We start from the raw sequence: 24,809 nt of genomic DNA, 5'->3' as shown, positions 1-24,809 counted from the left end.
GGTTTCTGAACCTAGCATATAGAGGAAATAGAGCAGGGTTTACTACTGGTAGAATGGGATAATTACGTAGTTGGTAGCAATGTAAATCACATGTAAAACAAGGATTTATGAAATTTGTTATCTACTGAATTTATGCGCTTACGGTTGAGAATTTTTATTAGAAATTAAATTATTGGTTGCGGTATTTTTCTTTATGTGTATGATTGATTTGAAATGAGATACGAGTGTTTTGCATACTAATTTATTTGAGACAACACTGTTGAAGAGAAAAAAAAACGGGGCGTTACAGTAGATTACTCCGCAACCAAGAAATTCTCTTTGTCAAGGTTATATGGCAAAACTATACAGAGGAAGAGGCAACTTGGGAACTGAAATCAAGCTTCAGGGCCCAGTACCCCTCAGCTGTTTGCTGAGTGAGAACATGACCAATTTGAGGAACCAAATTTTCTTAAAAGGGAGGAGTTGTAATACCCGAGCTGAAAAGCGGCCCAGGATAAATTTTTCTTATGAATTTATTTTATTGAAATAATTAATTAATTTATTTTAGTTTTATTTTATTAAATTTTTGAGAAAAAATAAATTGGGGACGAGATTGAAAATAATTTTAAAAAAAATAGGTAAAAATTCGAGTTCGGATAATGTTTTTAAAAGAAAAATTAGAAAAAGGGGGTCAAAGTGCAAAAAAAAAATTCGACCACATAAGACGACCCACTCAGTAGTAACGATGAACCAGAGCACGCCGTATGTCAAAACATGCCGATGTCCGCACCACGCAAAAGGCTACCCAGGCGATCTGTGTGCCCAGCAATCTGACGGCCCAGGTTCAATAACGTGTACGTGAACGGCTCATATTCGTTCTCTCCTTATACGTGATCGAAGGGACGCGATCAATTGCGATGAATGGTCTAGATTCATTTTCTCCTTAGGCGCGACTGAACAGACGAGATCAATCGCGATAAACGGCCCAGATCGACACAGGATGGGTATAAATACCTCGCATCGCAGGGGAACCCAAACCCTAGCTGTCAGCCCCTACCGAAAAAGAAGAACCAAGCACTGGAGAAGAAGGTAGATCGCCAACTGCCGCCGCACTAGAGCCACCACCGACCGCCAAAAAAGGTAAAATTTTCCTCTACCAGCTCGGAATTTAATTTCGAGCATCTCTGTGGCCAAATTGGAGTAAGAAAGACGGTAGGTGAGCAAAAAATCACAGGTAAAGCCCCGGAGCCGCCACGGCCAAAATCTACAAATCCCTCCGATGAGCCCTTTCCCCCTTCCTGTTTCACGTGATTTTTCTATCATTATATTCACCATCCTTTTTTGTGCAGGTTAGCCAAAAAAGTAATCCTAGTCTCAAAGGAGGACCGGCAGAGTCTCTGCACCTAGAAACCCCCCATCGGTAGGTTTGGCTCTCTTGTGATTTTTCAGCCAATTGAGGCCTCTTAACGTGTTTTTCGTAAGGATATGTGTAAAATCAACCAAAACTGGCCAAAACCAGCCAGGCCAAAGCGAATCACCACCGTGGACGACCAAGCTGGTGCTAGAGCACGGCAACGGTGCCGTGTTAGAACCCCAAAATTAGTCAGAGAGAGTTTTAGACACTGATTTTGAATTTTTGGGGTATTTTTAAGTACATGACGATTGTTTTAGATTCTGCTGGAAAAATTCAGAAATTGCAATACACGTTAGGATATGCGGTAGATAGTGGGATGTCTCAAAATACTGATCCGAGTAAGGATCCCTCACTCTATTCTCCGTTACAGTAAATTGGGGTTTAACGATGTATAATTTTGTGTTTTTGTAAAAATTTAGAAAACTCTAAAAATAATTACAGATTACTAGTGGAGTCAGAACCGGTTAGTTCACAATTGTCCTGATTTCCTGTTTATTTTTCTATGTTGTTCTACTTGCTTGTTATCGCATTGTACATGTTCTTAATTTATAGTTTCAATGGTCTTATCGATTTATCTAATTTACTTGGTTATCCGGCTACTCGATTTCTTATTATGATAAGCTACATCATTTGCATAAATGTAGTTTAATTGACCTGTAAATATAATATAAGATATTGATATGCGTTTGTTGATTGTTTTATTGATGAAAATCTTTATATGAAAGACTTATTGGATACCTAGGGAAAGGGCGGATGGCCCAGAATATAGATAACCCTACCGTGAATGTTATCTCTGTCAGACGGGGCTGAAAAATTCCATACCGGAAAGATTTGGAAGATATGGTTCACCCTCATACCAGATAGGGTATCGAGGTGATGGAATGTTTGGCACCCATTACTAGACGGGGTATGAGGACGATAGATTAATTATTAAAATTAGATATTAGGTTTACGAGAAGGAAGACATCTTTATGGACCCCAGGGGTACCAGTAAGCAGGTAAGAAAGAAAAACCATCGTCTTTTGTTCTCTTATGCGTGGAAATGAAAAGTGGTATAGATATGGGTCTTCATAGATTATTTTTAGAAAACTCGTAATGGTAAGTATCAAACAAACGTCATTAAGTTAAATATATTTAATTAAAGTAAGGGCTCCATTAGTTATTTTTCTGATTTTTATCAATTTCAGTTTTCCGTATATGTGATTAGTGTGATATTCTTACTGGATAGCTTACCTTTTTATTAACTATTTTAGATCCCAATCAGCAAGTGAACTACCCTTCAAGTGCTGTAAAAGTTGTCCAATGATACTTATTTATTCGCTCTTTTTTTTATTTCTTTGATTACCATTTGTCTTTTAGAAGGGATATTCTCATAATTCTATTAGGCATTCTAAATTATTATGTAAGGAATGTAAACCCTAACTCTATTATTTGCTTTCGCATTTAAATTATAAATTCATTTACTTTAAGGTTCCGTATCTTTACAAAAGATATTCAAAATTTATAATAAATTATCTATTATTATAGTTATTTATAGTTTAAAGATAATATATCTTCTTATACAAATTATTCGAATTTTACGGGATATTGTATTCACTAATATTAAATTTTCATATTTATTTCTTAATATTCTCTATAGTAATTTGATTTTTTTGGTAGATTAAACAATAATAATTTTTCTTTAAACAATTTCACAATAAATTGCATTGACTATCATATAAGATATTCAAAATTTATAGTAGATTATCTTCTATTATAATTATTTATAATCAAAACATAATCTATCTTCTAATATAAATTATCCAAATTTTACGGGATACTGCATCTGTTAATATTAAAATTTCATATTTCTTTCTTAATATTCTCTATAGTAATTTGATTACTTTAGTGGATTTAACAATAAACACTATTATATAATAATTTTTCTTTAAAAAATTTAAGAACAAATATAAAATAATTTTAAATAATTTGATTACTCGTATTTTACAATAAATTGCATTAATGAGTTTAAAAGTTATTCAAAATTTATAGTGGGTTATCTTCTATTATAGTTATTTATAATTAAAAGTTAATATGTCTTCTGATATAAATTATTCAGATTTTACGGTGTAACACACAAAGATTTTTCTTTTATTTTTATTTTTATTTTATTTTCATTTAATTTGGAATTTTGTTTATTTTATTTTATTTTAATAATTAATTTATAAGGTTTTAATTTAATTTAATTTAATTTAATTTAATAGAAATAAAAATAATAATAATAATAAAATGGGGTAAAATTTCTTTTGGGATTGAATTGAAATTGAATTTGGGAAAATGGGGTGAAAATTTGAATTCTGATGGTGTTTTTAAAAAGAAAATCGAAAACTGGAGGTCAAAACACAATTTAAAAAAATAGTGCCACGGCAGCAACCGCATCAGCAGCCCCGGCCAACCAGGACACGCCGCGTGGTAGGGACGCTGACGCGAGAAGCCACGCGAGACGGAGACACGTGGGCGATCCGCGTGCGAGCGATCGGACGGCCCAGATCCATTCCCGTGCGCACGGACGGCCCAGATCAAAGGCGCGCGTGGACAGCCCAGATCTTACGTGTGCGGACGGTCCAGATTTGATCACGCACGGACAGCCCAAATCGCATCGCAATGGATGGTCTATATTTATTTCCAGTTTAATCGCGATTGGACGGCCCAAATTAAATCATGATGGACGACTCAGATCAAAAGGGGAGGGTTATAAATAATCGCATCCACACCCAACCCCAAACCCTAGCCGCCAGAACCCTCGCCAGAGAAGACGACCCAGCCACCGGAGGAACCGGCCGCCGCCACCCGCCGCCGCACTGGAGGATTTTTCGGTTGCCAAACGAGACAAAATTTCTCCCCTTTGCTCGTTTTTCGATGCTGAACCTTCCTGTAGCCAAATTGGAGCCAAATCACCAGCCAATTGAACAAAAAATACTGCCAAAACCCAGCGGCGCCGTCACCTGTTTCCTTGATTTTTGCCTCCGATGAGGCCCTTCCCAGTTCCCATTCGATGTAATTTTTATACCACCGTGACCACGGTCCTTTTCTCTACAGGTTGACCGGAGTAAAACACCAAACCGCAACTCGCACTGGAGGAGCCGCCGCACCCGAGAGCCCCGCTGCCATTAAGCCTCAGTTTTCTGTAATTTTTTTGCCCACCGAAGGCCCTAGGGGTGTTTTATCACAGGAACCAATGCAAGTTTGGCCGAATTCGGCCGAAAACGGCCAACCCGAGGCAGACCGCCGTCGCAGGCGGCGGCGAAGTCGCTGGAGTACGGCGGAGCCGCCGTGCCAGAATTCTGAAATTGGCCAAAAGGGCCCTGGGTCTGATTTGGGGTTTTTTGGGGACATATGCAGGCACCGAAAGTGTGTTTCAGTTTCCGAGAAAAAATTCAGAGAATCTAGGGACTGCCCGTAGGTGTAGTGAGAATCCGATTTCAAACTCTGAAACAAGGATCTCTCACCCTATTTCCTATTACGGCATTAAAGCTTAATAAATGATAAAATGGTATTTATGAATTAATAGATATGTATAATTAATTAAGATTGCTAATGGAGCCCGAATTTGATGTATTTTTTGGTCAGTTGTTGTTTGATTAATTTTACAGTTTTAAATGCAGTATGGTGCCTGATATGTTTATTCTATGGTTTCGTATGCATGAATCACGGTTTCATTTATTATGTTTTGAATTATTATGAACCCGATATTGTGTTGCCTTATTTGGTGTCCATTACTAGTTTACGTGTTTATGTTTGATTGGATAATTGAGATTAAGAAAAGAATGGAAAAAGGTATGTGAATTGATAAATGAATAATATCGACAGCCTGACTAGATATCCCGGAAGATGGTGGACGGACCGGGTCCATATAAAACCCTACCGGGAACGTGGTCTCTCATATCGGACGGGGTATGGAGACTTTATGTATTTTGGCGCCCATACCGGACGGAGTATGGGGACGGCCCTGGAATTAAGTTATTAATGTGAATGGTTCGCATGTAGCGGGGACCCCCTATGGATCCCCATGGATACTAGTAGGCTGATAAAAGAGGAAAATTGTTGCCTGATGATTGAAATAAAAAAGCATGATATGTGTTATGTTACAGAATGTGCGTGATCTTATGATATTTATGATGTAATTGTTTTCATAAATTGTTTTCATGAATCTCACCGAGGTAGGTGGACAGTAAAAGGTTTTATTATTGATAAATGAGTTTGTTATAAATTATGCTTCATTGGTCGTTTTTGTTTTCTACCAACCTTTACTTCTGTGACAATGAGATAGTGTGATGTCTTTACTGGGTTAGTGTAGCTCATTCCTTACTTAACCATTTCAGATCAGGAAGACTTGGTTCCTGAACCCGTTCTGCAGGAAGACGGCAAGTAGAAGCCAAAGAATTTATTAGTTTTCTTTATAGCATTCATTCATAGTATTTCCTTTAAGTTAATTTATTCTTTCATACGTTTAATTCGTTTTGGTTTTGTATAAGGGATGTTAATCATAATCTATTTTATTTCACTTCCGCACTTAGAATAAATGTATACATTTCTTTTTAATTTCCGGGGCCGTTACATACGGGATACTGTATCCGTTAATACTAAATTTTTATATTTCTTGCTTAATATTTTCTATAGGACAAAATTAGTTCATAGAGATTTTATCTTTCAACTCTATATATAGGTTAATACACTTAAAGTCTCTCTCATTCTTCTCAAAAACATTGTTTCTTAGTTATAAATTATGTTTAGTTTTAGTGAAGCAATAGAAAAAGACAACGAAGATAGAGGGGATGATGGAGAAGAAACATCCACGCAATTTTTATACCGTCGAATTAGTAATTAACCAAAACTTTCATCTACAACTAGGTATTTTACAACTTATTCTACTTAGATTATCTCATTTATTTTTATTCAGTACTTTAAACCAATAAAAATATTGTCTATTTTACTATATATATAAGTAATTATTAAATATTTAAATAATTTGATTGCATAATGTATATTGAAGATATATACTTGCATATACAATATTTTATATTTATCTCCTTTTTTGTGGATCATAAACTTTAATGTTTTGCTAATTTTATTTTTATAAGATAATACTGCAATTATATATATGAATATATATAAATTTCTATATTTTTCGCACAATAATGTATTATATATATATATATATATATATATATTGTTTTTGGTATTTACTGTAGCGCCCGGAAAGGAGGAGGAAAAAAAAAAAAAAAAAAAAAAAAAAAAAAAAAGGGGGGGCCACGTCAGCAGCCACGTCAGCAGGCCCGGTCAGCAGTCCCGGCCAACCGGGGCCTGCCACGTGGCAAGATCGCGTCACTCCAAAAGGAGCCACGTTGGCGATCCGCGTGGGTGCGATCCGACGGCCCAGATCAATCGCGCGATCGGACGGCCCAGATTCAAACGCACGGACGGCCCAGATTCAATCAAAAACGAACAGCCCAGATTAAAACGAAATGAACGGCTGTGATCAAAAGGCAAGGGGTTATAAATAGAACCCCCACACCAGACCACAAACCCTAGCCGCCAGCCGCTCGCCGGAGAAGACGAACCAGAGGCCGACCGCCGCCACCCGCCGCCACTCGCCGCCGCACCGGAGAAATTTCCGACCGCCGATCGAGGTAAATTTCATACCCCCGACTCGTTTTTCCCCACTGATTCCTCCTATGGCCAAATCGAAGCCAAAATCCCGGCCAAACGGCCGGAATACGCGGCCGAAGCCCAGCGGCGCCGCCGCGCCCCCTCTCGGTTTTTGCCTCCGACGAGGCCCTTCCCGGCCTCCGTTCGATGCAATTTTTATATCACCGTGATCACCATTCTTTTCTCTACAGGTTGACCGAAGCCAAATCACCAAAACACGAACCTCGCCGGAGGGTCGCCGTACCCGAGAGCGCCGCCGCCGGTAAGCTCCGCTTTTCCGTGATTTTTTGGCCCCCCGAGGGCCCTAGGGTTGTTTTCTGACAAGGACCGATGCGAGTGTGGCCGAATTCGGCCGAAAACGGCTGAAAACAGCCAACCCGAGGCGACTCGCCGCCGCCAGCGGCGGCGCCGTCGCCGGAGCACGGCGGAGCCGCTGTGCCGGAGTTGCGATTTGGGCCGAAAGAGGCCCTGGGCCTAATTTGGATTTTTCTTGGAACACGTGCAGGTACTGTTAGCGTGTTTCAGTTCCCCGGGAAAAATTCAGGGAAAATTAGGGACAGCCTGCAGGCGCGCTGTGAATCGTATTCGGATCCCGAAAACAAGTAAGGACCCCTCACCCTATTTCCTATCACGGTATTAAAGTTCAAAATGATAAAACGGTATTTCTTGAATTAACGCATGTGTGAAATTGCTTAAGGTAGCTAATGGAGCCCGAGTCTAGTGTGATTGGTGGTTTACTGTTATTTGGCCTGTTTACAGCTTTAAATGCAAAATGAGGTTTGATGTGTTTATTTTACAGATTTGTGTGCATTTACTACGTTTTTATTAATCATGGGTTGAATGACTGAAAAAACCGATACTGTATGTTGTCTGTTTGGCATGAACTACTGTTTGCTTGTTTGTATGTGAATTGATGATGCTTATTGAGGAAAAGGAAAATGAAAGATTGTGTAGACTGATAATTGTATGATGGGGTCAGCCTGACTAGATATCCTGGGAGATGGTGGACGGACCGGGTCCGTAGGGAACCCTACCGGGATTGTGGTCTCACATGCCGGACGGGATATGGAGATCTTATGGTTTTGGCGCCCATACCGGACGGGGTATGGGGACGGCCCGTTTCACCCCCATACCGGACGGGGTATTGAGGTTTATGGTTTTGGCGCCCATACCGGACGGGGTATGGGGACGGCCCGTTTCACCCTCATACCGGACGGGGTATTGAGGTTTATGGTTTTGGCGCCCATACCGGACGGGGTATGGGGACGGTCCTGGAAACTGATTATGAATGTTAAAGGTTAACGGGTAGCGGAACCCCTATGGACCCCCACGGATACTAGTAGGCTGGTAAATGAGAAAAAGATATGTTGTACAATGATTGAATTACAAGAGGCGTGATAAGTGTTATGTTTTACAGCTTAGATTATTCAATGATTATGATAATGTTATTGTTTTTCTCATATTGTTTTCATAAATTCCACCAAGGTAAGTGGATGGTAAAGGTTTTCATGTTAATAAACGAGTTTGTTGTAAATTATGCTCCATTGGTCTTTTTTGTGTTTTTCTACCCACCTTTATCTCCGTGACGGTGAGATATCGTGATGTTCTTACTGGGCTAGTGTAGCTCACTCCTTAATTAACCATTTCAGATCAGGAAGACATGGTTCCCGAGCCCGTTCCGCAGGAGGACGACGAAGGGGATGCCTAGAGACTCTGTAGTCATACGCATAGTTTATTTTCGAGTTTTCTTTCTTAGTTAGTTTAACCTTTTATATTTTAAGTACGTTTTTGGTTTTTCGTGTAAGGGATGTTAACTGAAATTTTGATCTCGCTTCCGCATTCGATATATTTAAATACTCATTTCTTTTTAATATTTTCCGGGGCCGTTACATTTACTGCAAGTCATGTTTGCAAGAGTGTTAAGTCCAAGTTAGGATAAAAGTTATGATAAAAAGATTAATTTTTCGTTTCTTTTTTCTTTACAAAAATTAATTTACTAACCTTAACCATTAATTTATGTTTTTTACTCTATGCAAAGAATTAATATTTTAATATGTTTTACTATCTAAACTCATATCATATACTTAATTTGTAAATATATATTAAATTCAATAGTTGCATGCCTAAAGCTAAAAAATAGTTGGGGTTTGATCTATCATATGTTAATCTTACTAATAATTAATAATTAATGATATTAATTAGTACTTAATTCACTTTTTAAATAATTCTGATGCATTTATCATTGAGTTTATTTTTTTTTATTTTTTTTACGAGTTACCGAAACTTATTCTAACTTTTTTTTAATTGTAAATATTTAAGATTGCAACTGTTAGAGTTGGACTGTTTTGAAGTTCCTTCCAAATGCTAGTTCAATTTTCACAAAAGAGGAGAGATGGTGAAGTGTCATGGTGATCACTACCGTGGACGAAGAGGAGAATGATAGGCTAAAGGAAGGTAGTAAATAGGGTTTGAGTTGTCTATATGCATCATTATGTATATTGCACTCTTTCCCACCAGAAAAAAAATGACACTCCTGATTATTTATCAAAATAAGATTATATATATTCATCAACTAGGTGATACATATATTAATTAAGAGCATATATATAATGACTGTTAAGAAAGGAGGTGGAATTGCGCTACCTGAGCTATTCGAGGTTGGAACTGCTGGAGTCATTTTGAAATTGCTTGCAGGTGCTTGTGCAATTTTAATAAAAGAGGAGAGATGATGAGGTGTCATGGTGATGGCTACCACCAAGGAGGAGGAGCATGATAGACTAATGAAGGTAGTAAGTAGGGTTTGAATTGTAAGCAAATGTATACAATTTTAAGAGAACAATAAATATCTATGTGCACCAATATATATATATATATATATATATCGCACACCTTTCTAACAACAATAAAATATGTAAAGGTCTGGAACTTAAAAGGTAATAAAGTCATAAATTAAATACGAAAGCGAAATAATAGAGTTTAGAGTTTACATTCCTTACACAATAATTTAGAATGTCCAATAAGGTTACGAAAAATGTCTCTTCTAAAAGAACAAACGAAAATCAAAAAAATAAATAAAAAGTAAATAACTGAGTATTTTAGGACGACATTCACTAGCTTTTGAAGGGAGTCCGGGTGGTAAACTTATTCATAACCCTCTTGTTGATCAGAATCTGGATTTTGATCCTCTTGATCTAAAATAGTTAATAAAAAGGTAAACTAGACTAAGTCAATAAGAATATTACATTACTCATCAATATATAAACTGAAAGTTGGTAAAAATCATAATAACCAATGGAGCTCTTGATTTAAGTAAATTCATTTATCATAAGAAAAACTATTTATTACATATATTTACCATTGCGAGATTTCTAAAATCGACTTATATAGGCAATAACTCAAATATCATTCTAATATCATATTCAAGTAAGTAATAACAACCACTTTCTCTTTTTATTTGCCTACTGGTATACCTGGGGATCCATAAGGATCTCCTACTACGCGTGAATCAATATCCAATATTGTCATCTAATGGTTGTCCCCATACCCCGTCCTATATGAGCGCCAAAAATATTATCCCCCAATATCTCGTCTGGTATGAAGGTGAATCGGGCCGTTCTCATACCCCATCCGTATTGAGCGCCAAAAATACTATTCATCGATACCCTGTCTGGTGTAAGACTACATTCACAGTAGGATTTTCTATGTACCTGGTCCGTTCACAATCTCTTAGGATATCTAGTAAGGCTATCATTTATTAACTCACATGACCAAATAATTTTTCGTTTGCATATTAATTTCTAATTTTACAAATCAACCGTAAATCACGCAAGACATGCAATATATATATATATCAAGGAAGCACAATTGAATCAATTAACCATTCCAGTACATCATCATGTATTTAAAACTGTAAATTCAACAATTAGTTAAACATAACAAATAAGTAACTAACTGGTTTCGGCTCCATTAGTAACTTGTAATTATTCTCAAAGTTTTCTAATTTACACAAAATATCATATTATCAATTATCAAGTTTCAATTCCATAACAGAGAATAAGGTGAGAGATTCTTACTTGAATCAGTGTTCGAAACACCGAACTTACTACTACACCTACTGACGGTCTCTGAATTTCCTGAATTTTTTCTGTGGAGATTAAAACACGCTTCACGTACCTAAAAGTACCCTAAAAAAACTCAAATTTGGTGTTAAAGACTTTTTTCGGCCAATTTTGAAATTCTAACACAGCGGCACCGCCGTAATTCGGCAACGGCACCGTCGTCCGCGGCAGCAGTTTACCTCGGTCTGGCCAGTTTTTGCTAGTTTTAGATGGTTTTATACCCATCCATGCGAGAAAATACGTTAAGAGGCCTCGATCAGCCGAAAAAAGTCAAAAAAAACAAAAACTTACTGGTGGTAGAATTTTTTAGTGTGGCGGCTCCACCGGCTCACCTTCACAGTTGGGCATTTAACTTCGATCAACCTGTAGAAAACATAACAGTGAATATAATAGTGGAAAAATTACACGAAACAAAAAATGGGAAGGAACTCATCGGAGGCGGTTACAAATTTTGCCTACAGCGTTCCCGTCGGGTTTTGTCCGTAATTTTCAGCTCACCCACCGTTCCTTTTGCTTCAATTTAGCCATGGGGGTGCTTGAAATTAAATTCCAAGCGGATAGAAAAATTTTTACATTTTTTGGCGGTCAGAGGTGGCTCTGGTGTGGCGGCGGGCGGCTCCCTTCTCCAACGACTAGTTCTTCTTCTCCAGTTGGAGGCTGACTGCTAGGGTTTAGGTTCAGTGTAATGCAAAATATTTATACTCGTCTCACATTAATCTAAATTGTTGATCGCGTTTGATCTCGACCGTTTGATCGCGTTTAAAATAAATAAATTTAAACCGTTCATCGTGATTTGATCGCGACCGTCTAATCGCGTTTAAAGAGGGAACAAATTTGGATTGTTCATCGCGTTTAATCGCGACCTTCTGATCGCGCCTGAGGAGGGAACGGATCCAAACCATCCACAGGAACAGGAACGCTTCCGGACTGTCCGATTGCAAGGCACACGGATTGCCATCATGGCCTCCCACATGGCACCAAGTCAGCGTGCCTTGCCACGCGGCATCTTTGGTTCATCGAAGCTGCTGATTGAGCGGTCCTATGTAGCGCAATTTTCCGTAATTACGTTCTGACCTATAGTTTTCGATTTTCTTTTAAAAAATCCTCCTAACCCAAATTTTCACCCTTTTTTTTTCAAAATTATTTTCAATTTCATCCTCAACCTATTTTTTTAATAATTCCACCTTAAATCAAAATTTATAAATTTCAGAAATAAGTTTTTATATATTTTTTTATGTTAAAATTAATTCCAAATCAAATTTCGGGTCCGAGTATTATAAAATATCATTGATAAATTTTTAAAACTTTTTTTTTAGGTAGAGATGCATTTATTCATCAATTAAATGATACATCTACACTAATCATAATAATAAAAGTAATTTCTAAACAAAGACACACATAGAAGTGCAACCCTACTTATATCAATAATATTTTATAGAAAAAAGAACACACTGACTATTCAGTTAAATAGTGGTTAGTTAAGCACTTGTTACTTAATCTCTACAAACAACACATTCTAAACTATATTTGAAAAAAGAAAAAAAAAATTGAGTTCAGAGTACATTTCGTGAAACCCGAATTTAACCTATAACTATAATATACAAGTTTAAACCAGTTTCGAACTCGGAGTGGATTTAAAAATATAATTTTTATTTGAACCTATATGGTTTGTGGGTTAAACTTGCCCGCCCATCCTGGCTCCCCTCCCCCTCTCCTTCTCCCTTTCCCTCCTACTATTATGAGAGTTAATAATGAAACCTAAATATTGAAACCCATAAGTTTTTAGACTTTTTAATTAAACCCGAATCTCACCCACCCTGATTAGGTGAGATTAAAAAATTCGTTCCATCTCACATCGGTTCGGATTGAATTCAATTTAAAACAGCAACGAACTCAATGGATTGAAGTGGGTTTGGTGGGTTACGATTTTTTTTTTTTTTTGCCATCTCCATTTTCGGGTCTATTTAAACATGCACTTGATGAAGAGGTTAAGTCAAATTTAGGACTACTAACTTTTTTTTTAATTGTAAATGTAATCAAATAAAAATGTAAAAAGGAGGAATCTTGTATAGCATAAATATTGAAATTGAAGGTATTAGAAAACTTTTTTATCACACCATCATATTACTCTAGTTGAAGAAAAATGAAGGCGACAAAGGGTAAATAAAGTGTTGAATGCGTTTAGGTATTATTTTCCTTCCTTGATTATTGTATGACTTGATTTTATATTAATACACTACCGAGTTAATATATGATTTATGTTTGATAAAACACCTATGAAAGAGTAGTTTTCTTCGGTCAAATTTTAAAAAAGTTTACTAAATAAATTTTTATTTTTAAGATGATGATTGACTTGTTTGTTTATAATCATAAACTATGCTATTCATGAGTTTAATTTTCTTCTCTTTTCTTGAGAATTAAGTATGACTTTTTCTTTAAATTACAAAAAAAAAAAAACAACATTGCCATATTCTTTTGCTAAATCTAAGAATAAACACTATTATATTCAATGATTCTTCTTTAGAAAATGTAATAATAAATTTAAGATAATATCAAATAATTTAGTTAATTGTATTTTATAATAAATTACATTTACGACCATACAAAATATCAAAGATTTATAGTAAGTTATCTTCTGTTATAATTGTTTATAACTAAAAGGTAATCTATATTCTGATATGGATTATCCAGATTTTATGAGATATTGTCTCCGCTAATAATAAATTTTCATATTTCTTTCTTAATATTCTCCATATTATAAAATTAGTTGATAAAGATTTCATCCTTCAACCCTATATATAGGATAATGTACTTAATTTTTTTTTAATTTTCTCAAGATCATAGTCTCTAAAAAAAAAAAAAATATGATCAGTTTTAGCGAAACAACAGAAAAAGAAAGTGAAGACCAAAAGGATGATGGAGAAGAAATATCTCTACAATTTTTATAAGGTCGAGTCAGTAATTAACCAAAAAGTTTCTCCACAACAAGGTATTTTACGACTCATACTATTTTATTATTTCAGTTACTTTTCTATAGTATTTTATTTTTTACATGTTATTTTTTGTCTATGGCAGATCATTTGCTGCGAAAGCTAGAAAGGCATGCTAATATTTAACTCATGATATGAAGGTAATTTTTTTTTTTACAAACTTTTTTTGGTACATAAAAATTAAACTCAAAATTACATGTCTAAACCGAAAAATACATATCTTACATTACATTATATTACATTGCAGTTAAATTTGTCTTCTTGCTTTGGAACTACGAGCGCATCCTCCTATCAAGTGTCTTCTTTCTTCATCAATAACTTATTTTTTATGGTGGATAAGAAAGGTGGCGGAATTTGTCGAAGCTAGAATTCATGGCATGGAGTTTCGATTGTGTATGTATGCTCCATAGATTTCTAGCAAGTACAAAAGTTCACTTCAAGTACTTGAAAATTTCAGGAAGTACTTTTTATCTCCTGCTGAGTTCCAATGTCCAGAAAAGAGGAGAGCTACTGAGATGTCATGGCGCTTGTTCTCGCAGACGAAGGAGAATGATAAGTTATACTACATCAAAGATAATCGGTAGAGTTTGAGTTGTAAGCAAATAAGTGCATTTCTTAAGAGAAGAAATAAATATATACATGAATCAATATATATATTTCATAGATTTCTAGCAATTAGAGAAGGTCATTTCAAGTACTTATATTTGCAGAAGTACTTTTTGTCTCTCGATAGCTTGTTAAAAATTTTCAAATATTATAAGAAATAAAACGAATGTCAGTCAAACTAATCTGTTTCTATCATCTTTTCAAATTTTATATTTTAGAAATATATATTGACTAAATATATTTAATAGAAACCAACGGTTATGAACTAATACGAACAATTTTAAAAGTATACGAAGTAAAAGAATAAAAAAAATTATATAAAAAATAAATCAAATAAAAACATAATACATTATTCAAATGATATTTAAACTCGTAATTTTTAATATATAAAAATACAAGTTAAGATTTACTATCCAAAATCATGTAATGTATTCGATTACACCAAATGCATATATTTGTATATATATGTAAACGAAAATTAAAATCAAACTATTGTATGTTTAAAGTCAAAATTAAATTATTAAGGTTTGATCTATCTACTAATTATTTAATTACAATAAGTTTAACTACTAATTAAAAAAGTAATATCTAAGATAGTTTTTCTACAATTAATAATGGATTTTGTTATGAACAATGAATTTTCTTTTTTACTTTTTTATTTTCACCTCTGCATCTCATTATCAATACGAATCTCAGTATTAATATCAAGAGAATAGATTCATAAAACTTGAATCTAATGCGTAATTGTAAAAATACAATCTTGTTCTTGGTTTGGATTGAGTTCGATCTAAAATTACAACAAACTTAATGGACCGGAATAGGTTTGACGAGTTATGATTTTCTTTAGAAAATTTAATAATAATTGAAAATAATTTCAACTAATTTAATTAATCGTACTTTACAATAAATTATATTGACGATTGTAAAGATATATGAGATTTATAGTAAATTATCTTTTATTATGAAATCAAAAAATAATCTATTTTTTAATATAAATTATCCGGATTTTACGGGATATTATATCCGCTAATACTAAATTTTTTATATTTCTTTCTTAATATATGACTTTTGTTTAATTTCTTTCAATCAAATTTTTAAAAATTTTACTAAATAAACTTTCATTTTAAGATGATGATTGACTGCATTGTTGATGATGATAAAAAATGCTATTCATGAGTTTAATTTTCTTTTATTTCTTGGGAAATAAGTATTATTTTTTAAAAAATTGCAAAAAAAAAAAAAACATTGCCACATTCTTCTAAGGAAATTTAGTAATAAATTCAAAATAATTTTAAATAATTTAATTAATCATATTTTACAATAAATTACATTGACAATCATAAAAAATATTTAAAATATTTTTAGTAAGTTATCTTCTGTTATAATTATTTATAATTAAAAGGTAATCTATCATCTAATATAAATTATCCAGATTTTACGGAATACAGTCTCTGCTAATATTAAATGTTTCATATTCCTTTCTTAATATTCTTTATATTACAAAATTAGTTAGATGGAGATTTCATCCTTCAAACTCTATATATAGGATTATACGCTTAAATTTTTTTCAATCTTCTCAAAATCGTAGTCTCTGAATAAAAAATCATGATCGGCGTTAGCGAAACAGCAGAAAAAGACAGTGAAGACGAAACGAACGACGGAGGAGAAATATCTCTACAATTTTTATACTGTCGAATCAGTAATTAACCAAAAAAATTCTCCACAATTTGGTATTTTACAGCTTATACTATTTTATTATTTCAGTTATTTTTCTACAGTACTTTATTTTAATAAAGTTATTATCGATATGATAACAACATATATTTTTAATCATTAAACATATATATATATATATTATTCACAGGACAATTTATCTGTTTCATGAATAATATTTATTATGTCTTAAAAGTATTATATGTTCTACCTAAGATCATTATATATCTCATTTTTTTAATTGACAAAAATTAGAAAATTTTAATATTTTTGTAAATTTCTTTTATATATAATAGTGGTGACTACATATATCTATGTATATAAGAATTTAGAAATTTTCAAACATTTACGTGTTATTTCTTTTTTGTGGCAGGTCAGTAGCTGCCAAAGCAAGAAAAGCGTCGTAACATTTAACTCATGATAAGAAGGTAAATTTTTAGTATATAAAAATTAAACTCAAAACTACATGTCTAAACCGAAAAATATATATCTTACATTGCATTATATTACACTGCAGTTAAATTTATTTTCTTGCTTTGGAACTAAGAGCACATCCTCCTATTAAGTGTCTCCTTTCTTCATCAATAACTTATATTTGATGGCCGACAAAGAAAGGTGAAGGAATGCATTGTTCGAGCTAGAACTCCTGGCAATGGAGTTTGGATTGTGAGCAAATACATGTGTTTTTAGGAGAAGAAACAAATATTTGTGGATGGATACGTATATTCCATAGATTTCTAGCAATTAGAAGGTCATTTCAAGTACTTATAACTTGAAAGTTGCCGGAGATGGGGCATTTTGAAGCTACTGCAGTGCTAATTCCAATTTCTAAAAAGGAGTAGAGCTACTGGGATGTCGCGGTGCTGGTTGCCGCAGACGACGGAGAATGATAAGTTATATTATATAAAAAGTAGTGGGTAGAGTTTGAGTTGTAAGTAAATATGTGTCGTTTTTTAAGAGAAGAAACAAATATATATGTATATATATATGAATCGAAATGTATATTCTACATAGTTCTAGTGATTAGGAATAGTCATTTCAAGTACTTATAACTTGAAAGTTCGTGGAAGTATTTTTTGTTTCCTGATTGCTTGTGAATATCTTCAAGTGCTTGTGAGTAGTTGCTTCTATTTTCTATGTTATGTGATAAATTAAAAGTAAAAATAGCAAAAGACAGAGAGTTTAGATGAATTAAATCATATATTTGTATGATGATCTTCGCACTCAAAATATATGCTAATAGAGTTACATACTAAGTTTCTCAAATTTCTCGTCTATTATACGAAGTGTGTTATTTAATCCCTCATCAACATTCTTGTTAATGGCGTTATCAGAAACTAATGAACATAAATAAACGCAAACCGTTTTTAACAGTATACAGCTTAAAAAATGGTGATTAATTTTAGTGAAACTATGAAAAATACCGATGAAGACGAAAATGATGATGAAGCAGAAATATCTCTACAATTGTTTAAGTCATGTGTTTTTCTCATAAAAAGGTCACTGTGGTTCTATTCCATCTAAAACAAAAGTAATATGCTTATCTTAATTGCTTCTTTTAGGAAGATAAATTTAAATATTGAGTTAATTTTATAATTTCATGTCTAAAGCCAAAATTAAATTAGGAATGAACACATAATTTAATGACATAAGGAAAAGTGCCTGTTAACTTAGGAATGAACACATAATTTACAGTAAGGAATAGTTCATCCCAGCTCATACAAGCAGCTGTTTCTAACTCGAAAGAGTTACTCATCTGTTTCTCAACCTAAGATCAGCTTCAAACATAATTTAGATAGCAAAATGTTCCATTCATCAGAATTTTTAAACTTCAAAGAACCTAACTCTTTCCATATCTTCTACCGATTTCAACCAAAGATCAGTTTCAAAAACCAACTACTGAAGGGTCCGTCCAACAAAGGTGCATATAGATCCGGCAGAACTCACTCTACATGCGCCTACGCTTGTTTTTAAGATTCTCAAAGAGCTGGTGAATATCAGCAGCTGTGACTGTCTTTGATGGGTCAACAGATCCCTGCAAATAATAATAAAGTTACATCTGAGTGCAGTATAAATATAAATGGGAAGACAAAAGTCAAAAGAACTCTAAATTAAGTTATGAATAAGGTCTATGCAAAGCACATACCAGGAAGCCACGAAACTCCTCAGTAAAGTCTTGAATGCCATTCAATATCTCCATTTTAGTCACATGACCAAGATTATTAAAAAAACTTAGTGCATCACCCTCCTGTTGCTGCAACTTTTCTACCCTCTTCTGCTTTGCCCTTTTCTCATACTCAGCAATGGTATCTTCTTTATCCAGTAAATAACTTATATGCTTCTGGTTATACATGTTTAAGCATTTCTCACATCTGCAGAGAACATCCCTCCAGTTTTTTGAAAGAAAAAATGGTTTACTCTCCGAATCAGGGGAAGCAGGCACCTTATTGACTCCAAGAACACAGGAGACATATGGATGGTCATTGGAGCTAATTTTCTCCTCAGAACTTTCTCCAATAACAGATTTACTCCCACAAGATGTGGATTCAGGATTAGCATTGGTTATCCCCTTATCCTTTCCAGGAGAACTCGGTGTGCAAACACCATCCTCAAGCTTTCCAGATCCACATGAGGATGGGATGTCTTCCAATACATTTTTGTCTTTACCAGCATCAGTCAAGGCAACACACTGTCCACCTGTAGCCCATATGGTTTCAGGATATGACATTAGAAAAGAGCAAACAGGAGAACACACATTGCAAATAAAATCCTCATAAAGGGGCTCTCCTTCCTCATCCCTTGGAATCTGCTGCACAAAAATATAAGGATTATAATCGATACCAGTTGCTCAAAAGCATGGTAAAATGGAAAATATCTAAGCACTGAAGACAAAACATTAAAGTTCAAATGAAGAGGAAACATAGTTTCCAGATGCAGGATAAAGAAAGATTGAATGAAACCTGAAGTAAACAAGAGACCAAAAGTAGAGATCTCAAATCTCAATAATCTTATTTATCAATCGTTGTAGTCTAAATAACAATAGAGTAGCATCCAAACATTTATAAAGTTTGTAAATATCCAATTATGTCTAGATGCTAAATACAAAAATAACTGAATAGAACACTAATAAACAAAAAAGTAATAAACCTATAACAACAACAACAACAATAAACCTATGCTTAATAGTTCCAAAACAAACTAAATATCTTTAACAATACATAAAAGACCACCATTTCAACAAAACTCTTTGTATTAGAATACTTCTAAAGTAGGATCTTCCTCTCCTGCATCACCCCCTACAACGTTAAAAATCCTTTTTACTCCAGAATTATAGGGCATTAACAGTCTGGGAGCAGGAAACAGCTGTATCGATATTAACCATGTTAAATCAATTAAATTTAAATACTTAAATCCCATAAATTATGATAAATAAAAGAACTGCACATATATTTCAGTTGAGCTTATCAATCTTCCTTTCCAGCACAACCAGCCCCAATAGCCAACTTACAAGACAAAGATCAGGCTAAAGCAGCACAGATAACATCATTCTCAGAATGAAAGATAGTTAACTCCCAGAGAGTGCTCCAGTTAAAATGAGCTCCAAAAAGATGGAACTAAGTCAAAGAGAACCAAACAGCTTATGCACCATCAATGAGAGCTAATGGAGCATCTAAGACTTGTTGAGTCCTTAACAGCAAGAACTAAAAGGTTGCACCATTTAAATCTGTAGGAAACAGGCCAAGCTACCAAACCTTATCAGAGGATTTAAGACCTATATGCTCCCCATGAAACCAATCCTCACACATGCAGCACTGTATCATTTCTGCTTGTTCTTCAGCATCTGGATCTGGATAGGGCCGATTGCAACTGCAGTATGAACCTTTGAAGTTATGGTTATATGAGTTCTCAGGATTTTCTGCATCTTTACTTGGAAAGAGCTTGCAGGAGAACACCCCAAATTTTGAATTTCCACAGTCACACCTAAAATTTCTCTTGGTCCAAAGCTCCAAAACCTTTATTGAGAAACATATATTAATTGTAACAGGAATTATAACGAGAGTATTCAATTAAAAGAATGCATATGGAGAATGAAGTAAAACACACTCATTTACAAAGAAGAACAAAGTTAATTCAGTTATGTAAAATATACTCATTTACGAAGAAGAACAAATTTAATTCAGTTATGTGCTCCTCCCACAATCATATCCCGTGTAGAATCTTAAATTCAAATATGTCCAAACAACTAGTAATAGTAAATATCCAAGGAGAGAGCAAAAAGAGGTACAACCTAATCCATGGAAACCATCATAATAAATGGGTAGAAAGTAAGTTATTTTATATCCAAGTGAATTTATCCTTGTATTCTAGAGACTTTGATCTCTTCCACCTAATGAAGTTTTCGGAGGACCAATAAGGTGTTAAATAGAGAGAGGCTATTTTCACTGGTGGGGGTCATCCAGTTGGAAGAGAATGCTAGAATTTTCAAGCATCATTTTGAAATGCATAACATGGTTTGGAATAGGATAATTTTCTTTGCTTCTCTTTGGGCTAAAGCCCGCAATTTTTTTGAAGGACGCTTTCTTCCACTTGGCATAGGGTTCATAATCTATTTTGTCTTAAAGCCTTTTATTTTAATTTTTGAATTTCTTTTATTTTTAGTTTTGGGATGAAGGATATCTTATTCTCTCCTCTTTTGCACATTCTCTCTCTTCAATAAAATTCTTTTTTTATTTAAAAAAAAAGCTTGGAGATAAAGAAGGTTGCCATTCCAAATGCAAAAGATACTGCAGCTCTTCATGTGGGGAAACCTCATAATGAGAGCATAACAGAAAGACATGTAAATTATAAATGCAGTATTGCAAAAAGGATTTTGTGGCACACAAAAATACTAAAACCTAACTGGACACAGCACAAAATGGGAGATAGCATAGAGAGGAAGGTCAAGCTTCTAGAACTGTTATTAGTCATGATTTTATCTTGAGCTTGTAAATAATAACAAATGTATGAAAGGGATCCAAGAGAGAGATCTTAGAGGTCAGAAACTACTATAAGGAGTTTTTAAGACTTTAGGTCTGTTGGTAAAGACAATTTTACTCCTGCACCAACTATTAATAATCTTAAGGAGAGGAAAAATATGGCTGAATGATTGTGTGAAAATTCAGCAATATCTCCTAATCTACTTCTATATTGTGGCTGCGCTAAAAAGTTTTACAAAGTTGCCTTAGAGCCTGTAGGAGCAGCGTCATGTGTGCTGGACTCCATTCAAGACAAGATATGGGTGTGGCAGGTCATGGCTATTCTCAAAGATTATACAAAGACTTTGGCTCATATTCCCTTTCTATTATGTTTACGGTTTAGCAAGAAAGAAACCTAAAAGCTGTGAAGGAGAGTTTTCTTCCTTCCAAAAAGCTCAAGAATTTTCAGCATTAAGTCTGGACTCTAGAGAGAGAGTCACAGAGTCTTTCGTGAGGCTGTTTGGCACTATTCTCATCATCATGTGCCTCAGCCAGGCTAGGCTGGCCAAAGTAACCAACCTAGCTAACCCACCAAAAAAGTTTTTGATTGCAGAGAGAACGTCTTTCAATATAATGTTAGAAGGTGAAATCTGCGACATGCTTCAGATCACAGGAAATGATTTTCATAATTGTTTTTTGTCATCACTTCAATACAGAGATTAAATGGTTTTTTCAAGCACTTTGTGAATTTTTTGGGTTGAGAGAAAATAATGTATGGAAAAGCAAACTCCAAGTTGAAGACTGAGACCTAATTTTCTATCTGGGCAAGGATAAGAGGATGAAGATCTTGGAATTGTGCCAACAGAATGCTAAAAGTAACAGATGGATGCCTTTTCCAGAAGGGAACTGATGTAGAAGAAAGGTGGTGATTGTTTTTGGTGGTCAGTACTGAGTGGTTCGAGCATTGCAAAGTGCGAGAAATAGGTATTGAAAGACTCAGCTGATTTGACAATGAGAAGTGACGTGCGCAACCCACTGTTAGCGAAGAATGATTGTGCGCAGGTCCAATTGCCTTTCCCAATTCCCGTTTGGAACGTGGAACAAAGATTCCCACCCTAACTTCTCACATTGAATAATGCCACTCAGAAGCTCCAAGAAAGCTATAAGTCATATGTCAAGACTCCAAGAAAAGAAGTTTGCTCATCCTAAAATCTACTCTCTCTTACGTTCTCATCTACTTCCTACCCTATTTGCAATACCTACTAGTGTGACAAAGAGACTTGCATTGCTTTTTTATTTGGGAAGTAGCTTGGGGAGGATTCTTGCATTGGAAACCCAGCTACAAGAGGGTCTTAATTTTGGTCAAAAGATATATTTAAAAAAAAAACCTTATAGCCATTTTGCACAGCAAGTAGTCAACTTCTTCTATTTTTCATGGACGGGGGTGGCACCTTCTTTTGCTTGTTTGTAATAGTATTTTTTCACTATCGAAGTTTATCATCAAGAAGAAAACCCAATTTCTAAAAGCTCATGTTGCTTGATTGATATCCACAACATATATACATACAGACAACAACTGAAAATTTCTTGGCAAGAAAAGATTTCCAGAAATAAGTACATCATGGCAATCAAGTGAAATTCTTTGCAGGCATAGATGTCCATCAGTAAATACCTCATGGCCATCGTGACAAGACAAGCAGCAAGCAGTGCAAACTCCAGCATTCCCCTCTGGTGTGCATGTCAAGCATGAGAAAATTGCTTGCCTCTTCATATAGCCCTTAGCATAGGTACACTCATCACCCTCATCTCCGCCCAAAACCAAATCAGCTTCCTTTAAAGCAAAAAAAAATCAAATATTGACAAAAAGGATCTAATCAACTTACAACAACATCAAGAAACATATCAATGCAAGTGATACTTCCATCATTCTTTTATATTATTTTTAAAACTAAAAATTAGATATGCACTACAACATGAATACAAACAGTCCGCAAGATAGATGAGAAAAGGGTCAAAAAGAGATGTTAAAGGCTGAGAAGGATGTCCATTGGCTATGATACTTCGATAGAAAAAGCTATTTGATGAGGTTCCTGAATATACTAGTTCAGTGCCAATACATGATGGGGAAAAGTACCTAGATAATAAGTCCGCGTTAGCTTCATTTCTCATTTAAATCTCAATCAATTCCTAGCTTTAATTTTCACATTCTTCTTAATATGCATAATAAGAACATAACTTGTTATAATTGAATTACCAAAAACCCATTTTGATTCTTTAATGGTGAAATTCAATTCGCACCCTAAAACTAGAAATTGAATTATCACTACCAAGGAATTCGAATTCAAAATAGCGGAACTCAAACACAATGAACGACATTCTAATTACGTATATTATGATAAATATGGCAATTAGAAATAGGAATTCAATAGGAAATGAAAAACATGCAACACCCTAATTTTCCTAAACAAATTCCAAAATCAGCATAAAATTGTTTGCAATTCAAATCTAAAAAATTTTCATATTCAGAAACCTAAAGAAACAAAAACCTCAATTCAACCATGAAAAAGATCGATCCTCGATCTATCTAAAAAGTGCCTTCTCGCTTAAACACGAAACTCATCACAGATATACTTAACTACGCATCAATATCTCGTCTTTCCTCTCTTCAACCAGTTACAAAGTAAAAAAAAACAACAATAATGTGCAACTCATGACATGCCACTAACCCTTGATGCTGTAAAGAAAATCACTAAAAGAACAAAACCCTAAAATTTCGATAATAAGAAGGAATTTTTACTAGCTCCTCGTCTTCCATATTTTGGATGTACTCGTTAATTGACACAGTCTCCTCAGCTTCCTCCTCGAACCCGCCACCAGACATTTTGATCAAAATAGATGGAACCAATAACAATCTCCGGATCGGACCTTCACCGCCTGAAACTTAAAAGAACTAGAATCAAAATATCAGTGAAAGCTGACTTAGTAATAACTTATATATAATGATCTGGGCAATCCCTAAGCCGGTAAACCCTAAAATGTCCGATAAACCCAAAAAAAAAAAAAAATCTGGAAGAAAAGTACCTGAAATGGAAACTAAAAAACTTTAAAAAAAGATTGGCTAGATTGTTATTCGGATTGATGGATATGGGGAAGGAGAGAAAATATGGACTGGTATTATGGGTTAGATTTTATACGAAGGGTGGATGCAAGGACATTAAGGATAGTACAGACATTTTCCCGCCAATGAGCTAAGTCTGTGCTTCTTTAATCCTTTCCCTCCAAATGTTGATTTTTTAATGTCTTATACACCTAGTATTGATTTTCATTTTTCTTTATTTATTTTTAT

The 24,809-nt window shown here is 34.5% G+C and overlaps 1 protein-coding gene across 4 annotated transcripts; it reads right to left on the bottom strand.

The window, feature by feature from the left end:
• Window positions 1-18,147: 18,147 nt before the first annotated feature.
• On the bottom strand, window positions 18,148-24,740 carry LOC110809168 (PHD finger protein-like protein). 4 transcript variants are annotated; one of them, XM_022034906.2, is made up of 6 exons: window positions 24,545-24,740; window positions 24,261-24,413; window positions 23,136-23,294; window positions 20,261-20,521; window positions 18,655-19,317; window positions 18,148-18,543 (listed from the first exon to the last, which is right to left on the bottom strand). In XM_022034906.2, exons 2-6 carry the CDS (start codon window positions 24,342-24,344, stop codon window positions 18,457-18,459), a joined length of 1,254 nt encoding a protein of 417 aa, XP_021890598.1. In that variant the 5' UTR covers window positions 24,345-24,413; window positions 24,545-24,740; the 3' UTR covers window positions 18,148-18,456. The 4 variants fall into 4 exon arrangements, with proteins under 4 accessions (XP_021890598.1, XP_021890600.1, XP_021890599.1 ...); XM_022034908.2 differs by having other exon boundaries at window positions 24,261-24,403; XM_022034907.2 differs by having other exon boundaries at window positions 24,261-24,397.
• Window positions 24,741-24,809: the final 69 nt, after the last annotated feature.

This window comes from Carica papaya, chromosome 2, assembly GCF_054855325.1.
Source record: "Carica papaya isolate Zhongbai chromosome 2, ASM5485532v1, whole genome shotgun sequence".
NCBI classification, from domain to species: Eukaryota; Viridiplantae; Streptophyta; class Magnoliopsida; order Brassicales; family Caricaceae; genus Carica; species Carica papaya.
This window is presented reverse-complemented; position numbering and strand designations above follow the sequence as displayed.